Source organism: Carlito syrichta, unplaced genomic scaffold (genome assembly GCF_000164805.1).
Source record: "Carlito syrichta isolate Samal-C Ts95f unplaced genomic scaffold, Tarsius_syrichta-2.0.1 Scaffold142918, whole genome shotgun sequence".
Taxonomy (NCBI): Eukaryota; Metazoa; Chordata; class Mammalia; order Primates; family Tarsiidae; genus Carlito; species Carlito syrichta.
The window spans coordinates 97,654-106,865 of record NW_007087014.1 but is presented as its reverse complement, the minus strand read 5'-3'; the positions used below and the strand labels follow the sequence as shown (position 1 = coordinate 106,865).

The 9,212-nt window shown below is 56.2% G+C and overlaps 1 protein-coding gene across 1 annotated transcript in view; it reads left to right on the top strand.

Moving 5' to 3' along the window:
* PRKCZ (protein kinase C zeta) overlaps window positions 1–9,212 on the top strand; it is a gene marked incomplete at its 5' end in the record, with an annotated part of 100,904 nt that overhangs the window by 69,986 nt on the left and 21,706 nt on the right. Inside the window, 4 exons of the mRNA XM_021708557.1 lie at window positions 2,815–2,946; window positions 4,031–4,112; window positions 5,766–5,818; window positions 7,694–7,882. Coding sequence (XP_021564232.1) covers window positions 2,815–2,946; window positions 4,031–4,112; window positions 5,766–5,818; window positions 7,694–7,882 — 456 coding nt within the window. The remainder of the gene's footprint in view (window positions 1–2,814; window positions 2,947–4,030; window positions 4,113–5,765; window positions 5,819–7,693; window positions 7,883–9,212) is intronic.

Here is a 9,212-nt window from a genome sequence, read left to right as displayed (position 1 = left end):
GGATTGCCTGAACCCGCCGGTTCGAGACCCGCTGGGCAGGCGAGACCTCATTTCTACAATAAATAAAAAAAATTAGCCGGGCGTGGTAGCGCGCTCCTGTAATTCCAGCTACTCGGAAGGCTGAGGTGGAAGGATCGCTGGAGCCCAGCAGGTCAAGGCTGCGGTGGCCAGGAGTGGCCACTGCACTCCAGTCTGGGTGACAGAGTGAGACTCCAAATAAAAAAAAAAAGAAAAAAAACCCATCCTTGCAGTTAAGGACAATTGGCATACAGGAACAATTGCTTGGCGACTTTCCCAGTACACATAAAGACAGGAACTGGAGTCCTGTTCTTCTCTTCACTGTGACCACGCCATGCACCACGCAGAGCTTAGACCACAGCAGTTCATAGTCTCCAGCCCGTGACTGCTTGTGCTACAGGGATGACTGGTGGGTGGTCCAAGGACTTTGACATTTTTTATGAGTGAACCAGAAGCCGAGGAGTGGTCAGTCAGGTCCCAGGGAAGAAGAGACTGCGGGGAGCTCGGGGGAGAGGGCAGTTCCAGAGACGCCACCCAGGATGGTGAGGCCCACCCAGGATTCTCCCCAGCCCTTTTGCCCAAGCAAAGTCCCCAAGTGGCCAACAGAGGCAGAGGCAGTTCCTATCCAGCCCAGCCTCCAGGATTCCCACAGATGGGTGAATAAGGCGTCTGAGCTCACAACCCAAAACCACAAAACACGGCAGAAAGTGGGGCATTCTCAACTGCAGCTGGCAGAAACCAGGCAGGAGGCTTAGATTAGTGGGATAGAAACAAGAGTGGAATATGTTAAAAACATTAAAATGGCTCATTGAAAATATGAACAAGGAGCAAATTGGCAGCATGGAAGATAGACTTAAAAGTATTTTTACCCCACTAATCTATTAATTCCTGTGAATTTCTGAGAATAGAAACCTGGGCTTTAGGTTTTGTTTTATTTTTTAATGGCATGTTTCCTGAAATGCTAATAATTCAAATGTAGATTTGAAGTAATGAGCCTTCGACATAGTTCTGGCGCCTCTAGATCAGCAGCAACTGTCCTCGCCTGACCCCCAGTGAGGGCGGCTCCCTATGAAAAGGCATCTTTGTTAATTTCTTTTTTTTTTGAGTTGGAGTCTCACTCTGTTGCCCAGACTGGAGTGCAGTGGCCGCTCTCAGCCACTGCAGCCTTGACCTGCTGGGCTCCGGCAATCCTTCCGCCTCAACCTTCCAAGTAGCTGGAATTACAGGCGCATACTACCACGCCCGGCTAATTTTTGATTTACTGTAGAGATGAGGTCTCACCAAGTTGCCCAGGCAGGTCTCGAACCTGTGGGCTCAGGCAATCCACTCACCTCGGCCTCCCAAAGCACGGGATTACAGGCTGAGCCACTGAGCCAGCCTGTTAGGCCTATTAATTTCTAAAGACATGAAAATTCATAGGTGGCTGTGAATTTGCCCTTAAATATGACTCAGGTGTTGCAGATTAGGGTGTTAAATGGTGACTTCGAGAAAGCTCAACACATTTACAGCAAAACATGATATATATATATACTTTTTTTTGAGTTGGAGTCTCACTCTGTTGCCCAGACTGGAGTGCAGTGGCCGCTCCCAGCCACCCCAGCCTTGACCTGCTGGGCTCTGGCGATCCTTCCACCTCAGCCTTCCAAGTAGCCGGAGTTATAGGTGTGCGCTACCTTGCTATGTTGTCCAGGCTGGTCTTGAACTCTTGGCCTCAAACAATATTCTTGTCTTGGCCTCCCAAATCACTGGGATTATTGACTGAGGGATGAATTGTTTTAGAGATAGGGTCTCATTCTGTCACCCAGGCTGGAGTGCAGTGGCGTGACTATAGCTCATTGCAGCCTTGAACTCCTGGCCTCAGATGATCCTCCTGCCTCAACCTCCCAAATAGCTGGGACTACAGGTACATACCACCATGCCCAGCTCAGTTTTCTTAAATGAATTCAGTTCAGACTGAATTCCTAATTTAGGAGTAATTTAAGGCATTCTAAAAAGACAGAAATTGGTTTAAAATGGCGAAAGAGGGTAAAAACTTGTAAGAATTATGACTGACAAACATCTGAGTGGGAACCCAGGTGTCTACGGCCGTGCAGACGCACCACTTGCCTGCCACAAGGCCATGTGCTCAGCCAGGAGGTGTGTGAGTGGGTCCTGGTGTCCATTCTTGTGCTTTTTGTAACATTTAAAAATTCCTGAAAGTGTCCCCAAGCAAGCTGGTAATGATCATTTGTTTCAAATTGTTTGGAACCATGAAGAACAAAGAAGGATCCTGTAAAATCTTGAAAAATACTGAAAAAACCCAGGGGATTGCAAACTGCTCAACATCAGTTCAGGATTCCCATGAGCCAGGATGCCAAGCCATCTTCCCTGGGCCGGCTTTGGGAGGACGTGGGTGCCAAGGGCCAGGCCGGGGGGCCCCCATCAGGCCGGGCTCCCCCCAGCCTGGGCCGCGCCACCCAGACAGGGCCCCCGAGGTCCCACACACATCTAGCCTGCAAGCCCAGGCCTTCCAGAGGTAGGGTTGGTCTCCCCTGCCTGGGGCCGCCCCGCCCTCCCACACTGCAGGGCTCTGGGCCTCTCCTGGGCCCTTTGGTAACCCGGCCTTGGGATGGCTGTGAGAGGGGCTGTGAGCTCAGAGCTGTGCCCAGCGGTGATGAGGTGCCAGGGCCGCCGCTCACAACAGCTCAGCCTCACCTTCTGGGAGAGTCGGTGAAGGCGCGTGTCCTGCCTGCCCTGCCGGGCCCCAGGGTCTTGTGGGCCGGGCCTCAACCTGATGGTGACTGCTCTCGCCCACAGAGCGCGCACTGCGGCCAGTGCGGCGAAAGGATATGGGGCCTCGCGAGGCAAGGCTACCGGTGCATCAACTGCAGGCTGCTGGTCCATAAACGCTGCCACGTGCTCGTCCCGCTGACCTGCAGGAGGCATATGGTGAGTCGTCAAGTGGCCCCCTCTCTGCCGCCAACCAGGCAGGAGAGGGCGCCTGTGGCTGCCAGATTTGGCAGGACCCCTCCTGAGCTCTGCAAGCCCCCAGCACTTCTGCTCCAAGGGGACGAGGGAGGGGCCCACCTCCCAACCACAGGTTCTCTTTAGGGGCTGCAGGGACCAAAGCCAGGGGGCCCTTGGGCACCTGCATGACTCTGGGCATCAGAGGATGTCTCCACGACATCTCGGGGCAGCCGTGTGTTCCTGGTGGCCAGTCTGTAGTCAGAGCAGTACCCTCCCACCACGGTCCCTGGATCCTGAATTTGAAGCATGAAGTCCTCCAGGGCATTGTTGACTTTTCCTCGGAGTATTCTGGCCACTTCTGCTGTCTCTGTCTGGCCCCTTGTGTCCCACTGAACCAGGGGACAGTTTGGGACTGACCCTCCCATCCCTCACGGCCTCACTGCCATCCCAGCTGCAGCACAGTGGGTGCATGTCCAGGTGTGTGGCCATAGATGTCAGGGGTGATGTGCCCTCCCCTTACGGGACAGAGCAGAGTAGAAATTGTGGTCTTATGCCTGGGTTGGCGAGCACAGAACGTGGGGTCATACAGGCCGGAGCTGGGGTGTGTCGGCACGGTCCCTCCGGAGGCCCCTGCTGCCATGTCCACCAGAAACCACAAAGGCACGTGATACCCTTTGACCCCAGGTCCACAGTAGCCTGAGGAGTGAGAGCAGCCAGAGGCTGGGCCTCAGTGCTTGCCACCAGATGGCCCCCAATAGGACTGTCTCGATGATGACACAGTGCATGCAACCCTGAGAATGGGGCTGGGCCGCCTGATTCCTGGTGAGACACACCCATGCAGGTTGGGAGGGGAAGGTGGCCACATGCTGTGTGACATAGCCCTTCTGTGAAGTCTTTAGGGGAAGGCTGTAGCTCTGCCCAGCGTCCCTGGCGATCTGTATGCTTTGTATACTCAGCATGGTGATGTGGCACACATATCTCTATCCACGATGTTACATACCTCTCACGGGTGTGGTCCTGAGAGGTCTGCAGAGCCTGCAATGACACTGCTGCGTCTCTGTGGCAGGATTCTGTCATGCCTTCCCAGGAACCTCCAGTAGATGACAAGGGCGACGACGTGGACCTTCCCTCCGAGGAGACAGATGGAAGTAAGTGCTCTTCCTCCCACCAGCAGGACCTGGGCACCCCATCACCCTGCTCATGGCCTTTTTCTGTCCTATCTGCCCGGCAAGGGTCAGCATTGGCGAGCCTAGCTACCTTCCTGTGGGCCAGGGACGATGCTCCCAAGGCCTTTCTTGGTCCCTGGCAGAGGGGCAGGGCGAGTGGTCTTCCCTGGGGACCGCTGGTCAGTGATGTCACCGTGAGGTGCTGTCATGGACTGGGGAGTGTCCTCTCTGGCCAGCTCTGGGAGTTCTAGAAGGCGCTTAGTGCTGCAGCCACCACGGCCCGGCGCCACCCCCATCTGCATGCTACATAAGCTGGCCCATGTCCCTGGAAGGCCCTGCTGGCGACACACATACACACACACATCAACTCTGTGGTCTTTGGGTTCTTGTGAGGCTTTCTCTCGGGGAAAGACTTTTCCAGATACCGAGGAGCGTTCGGAGACAGATGTCCATTCCCAACCCTGAGCTTCCACCCTATGTGGGCTCTTGTGCGCGGTGGGAAAGCCCTTACGCTCACCTGATGCGTGTGAGTTCTGTCCCCCAGGAGCCCTTGAAGGATGGAGTGAGATCACAGAGCACACAGCACTTAGTCCGTCCGGCCCCTCGCCCAAGGGAACTTCTGACAGACAGCCACCTGCCCACCACCCAGCCACCCCACCCATCTCACCCGCCCCCCCACTCTTCATTCACCTGCCCTGCGGTTCCTTTTTCATCACCCATCTGTCCACCACCCACCATCCACCCGTCATCCTTCTGTCCCCCCGTCGTACTCCTATTCCTCGTCCACCCTGCATCCATCCTCCGTCAGTCCGTCCGTCATCCATCCGTCCGTCCATCCGTTCATCTCCACCCACCCGTCATCCACCGTTTATTCCTTCCTCCTCCATCTGTTTACCATCCACCTACTCAACACCCGTCTCCTCACCCATCACCCGTCCGTCTGTCTGTCCCTCACCCTCCGTTCGTCCACTCACTCCCTCCCCGTCATCTGTCCCTCCCTTCGCCCAGCATCCGTCCGCTCGTCCGTCATCCACTCATTCACGCAGCACCCCTCCGTTCTCTCATCATCATCCCTTCTCTCATCCGTCATCCAGCCGTGTGTTCATCCGCCGTCCTCCGCTGACCTCCGCCCGTTGGGTCGCCCCTCGTCCGTCCGTCCGTCCGTCCGTCCATCCCCCACCCGTTCGCTCGCCCACCACCCACCCACTCACCCGGCATCGTTCATCTGTCCCTCGCCCATCTGTCCGTCCGCCCACCCATTTGCTGTCCTCCTCCGCGTCATCCGCCCATCCCTGCACGTGCTCACGTACCCACTTACCCACTCCGGGGACATACTGAAGGCTGGTCGCCAGAACCTCATGACTAGTTCTGTCCAGATGTGTGATTGGGAAAACGGGTCACCGATGCAGGACCCTGGACTCCCCCCTCCCCTCCCCCAGGTCTGGTGGGGCCCAGGAAGCTGCATTTCATAACTCCAGACTAGGCGCAGACACGGCTGCTCTATGGCCCTGCCCTGCACCGCTGCCCTGGCCCGGGCCATGCCACCCCACACAGCAGTGAGGTCCCCGGTCCCCACGTTCTCCCTGTTCCTGACCCCCCCTGCGATGACCTTCTCTTCCTTTCTTTCTTCGCCAGTTGCTTATATTTCTTCCACCCGGAAACATGACAACATCAAGGATGACTCAGAGGTGAGCGTCAGAGCCGCTCCTTTGTGTCGTGATGTTCTTTTGGAAAAGTTCACCCATCGTCCCCAGGGAGTTATGGAGACACGGACATGGGCCAGGGAAGGTGGGACAGCTGCCGGATTGCAGTGAAGTCTGCTATGTGGACACCTAGCAGAGGGTCTGGTTTGGCTTCAGGCATATCCTCTGCGCGGGGCAGCTGTCCCCACGGGCCCTGCCATCTCACGGCATCCTCCACCCAGTGCCGGCTCTTGAGCTGCGTGTTTGTCCACCTGTGCGTGCGTGCATACCTTCCTCTCATGGCCTCTGTGGCCTTCCTCGACGTGGACCAGGAGGCCAGCTCAGCCTCGCACCTGTGTCCAACTCTTAGAGGCGAATCCCGAGAGAGGCACGGGGGCACAGGATTGGCCTCTGCTCCTGTAGCCTGAAGAACGTCTCCTCATCGAGGCCCATGCTTTCCCGAGTAACCGGCAGACGGTTCCCTCAAACCTGGTATTCCTGTCTGGCCGCCCTTGTCAGGAGTCAGGTGGGAGCCCCTAGAAAGCAGAGCCCACCTTGTCCACATAACAGCCCCTTGCAGGGGCCCCATCCTCCCACAGACACCCCTGCCAGAAGTGTCCCAACCGACTGCTCCTCTTCTGAGACTCCGACTCAGGGAAAAAAAAAGTCTAAAAAGTTGAGCACTGAAGACTGTGTGCATCCGAGAGAGGAGCCTCTCATAGTGCCTGCTGGGTGTCAGGAGGTCTTGGCTGCCGTCTGCTAGTTGTGTCTGACATCCCTGGGGAGGACCCTGGTAGGACAGAGATGTGAACAGGTAAATCGCAGGTTCAGTCCTGTCGGCCCTAGGACACATGGCCCTGCGGTCACCTCTTTTACTTGACCTGGTGAGGCTGCGTCCTGGGTGTCCCGTGCTGGTCACAGCGGACCTGCAGCTAGTGACCAGGGCCATGGCGTGTAGAAGCAAACGGCTTTCAGCTTCCCGGCTCCTCCCTTGGATGCACACAGCCTTCAGTGCTCAGCTTTTTAAACTTATTTTTTCTGAGTTGGAGCCTCACTCTGTTGCCCAGACTGCAGTGCAGTGGCACGCTCACGGCCACCACAGCCTCGACCTGCTGGGCTCAGGCAATTCTTCTGCCTAAGCCTTCCAAGTACATGCACCACCATGCCCAGCTAATTTTTCTTTTCTTTTCTTTTCTTTTTTTTTTGAGTTGGAGTCTCACTCTTGTCCCCCAGGCTGGGAGTGCAGTGGCACACTCATGGCCTCTGTAGCCTCAACCTGCTGGGCTTAGGCGATCCTTCTGCCTCAGCCTTCCAAGTACCTGGAACTACAGATGCACACCATCACGCTAGTTTTTGTGATTTATTGTAGAGACCAGGTCTCACCAAGTTGCCCAGGCTGGTCTCAACCCCGTGGACTCAGGTACTCCTCTTACCTGAGCCTTCCAAAGTTGTGGGATTACAGATGTGAGCCACGAGGCCCAGCCAGTTCTCAACTTTCTTTTCTTTTCTTTTTTTTTTTGAGTTGGAGTCTCACTCTGTCCCCCAGACTGGAATGCAGATATGCGCTGCCACGCCCGGCTGACTTTTTGATTTATTGTAGAGATGAGGTCTCGCTGCCCAGGCGGGTCTCGAACCCGCGGGCTCAGGCCATCCACTCACCTCAGCCTCCCAAAGGCGCGGGATGACGGGCTGAGCCCCCGAGCCCGACGAGTTCTCAACTTTCATGTCCCAATTCAAACGGGAGTTTGGTGGGTGCTTGGACAGAGTCGCGACTGCTCATGGGGCTCTGAGCCCTGAGTGGCAGGTCTCTTGGGTTGGTGACGAGGCTCCTCTGAGCCCCCTGACATCCTCCCCTCACTGCCCCTGCCCTGTCCCCCGCAGGACCTTAAGCCAGTCATCGATGGGATGGACGGGATCAAGATCTCTCAGGGGCTGGGGCTGCAGGACTTTGACCTCATCAGGGTCATCGGGCGCGGGAGCTACGCCAAGGTCCTGCTGGTGCGCCTGAAGAAGAACGACCAGATCTACGCCATGAAGGTGGTGAAGAAGGAGCTGGTGCATGACGATGAGGTGGGACCGCGGGGGTTTGAAGGCTGAGCACGGGCACGGGTCCCGGGAGAAGCTGCTTGAAGGCCAGGCACAGCAGCTAGGGTCTGGGAGGAGGCGCTCGAAGGCGGAGCACAGGGTTCGGGTGCGGGAGAAGGCGCTCAAAGGCCGCCCAAGTGCGGGGTTAGGGAGTGAGTCACACCGCGGGAGGCTGGTTTTACACCCACGGAGGTGGTGCGTGGCAGACTGCCGTGAGGCCTCACCTACCGACGAGGACACTTCTGAAAGGTTTTGGGTGATGTCTTGGGGCAGACATTACAGCGTGTCACCTGCGCCTCGACCGCGGTCATGAGGGATGCCTATTGCTTCTGGCCGCAGGCCCACATAGCAGGGCCTGGGGCTAAACACCCATGGCGGTTGTGCACGAGGTACGCATTTGTGTGTCTTTTTTTTTTTTTTGAGTTGGAGTCTCACTCTGTTGCCCAGACTAGAGTGCAGTGGCCGCTCCCGGCCACCGCAGCCTCGACCTGCTGGGCTCCGGCGATCCTTCCGCCTCAGCCTTCCGAGTAGCTGGAACTACAGGCGCGCGCTACCATGCCCGGCTAAGTTTTGATTTATTGTAGAGATGAGGTCTCGCCAAGTTGCCCAGGCGGGTCTCGAACCCGTGGGCTCAGACAATCCACTCACCTTAGCCTCGCCAAGCGCGGGATTACAGGCTGAGCCATCGAGCCCAGCTTGTGTGTCTTAATGTAGATAAAGTGCAGTGAAGCGGGGTTCCTGGCCCATAGCCAGGGCACAGCCCGAGTTGAGCCTGATGACATCCCCCTTGTTGTGAAATTCTTCCAGGTGGGCTGAACAGGGTGGTGATGGGGGACAGGAAGCGCCAAGGGTGTTTCGGGGGCCCTGCAAATGTCACGTCGTCTGCTTCCTGGAGGCCTCCACAAGCTGCCGTATCTGACGCGGAGGTTACGGCAACAGGATCATGGTCTGTTTGTTGGAATCTTAATTCTGACTTCCTGTACTTTCTTCTTTTAATTGTAGTAAAATACACCTGACATAAAATTTGCCATTTTAACCTTTTTTTTGAGTCGGAGTCTCACTCTGCTGCCTACACTGGAATGCAGTGGCACCATCACAGCTCACCACAGCCTCAACCTCCCAGTTCAAGCAATCCTGCTGCCTCAGCCTCCTGGGTAGCTGGGACTACAGGCACGCACCACCACACCTGACTAGTTTTTTTATTTTTTGTAGAGATGAGGTCTCGCTTTGTTGCCCAGTCTATTTTCAAACTACAGGGCTTACAGCTGTGAACCACTGTGTCCGACCATTTTGACCCTTTTTTTTTTTTCTTTTG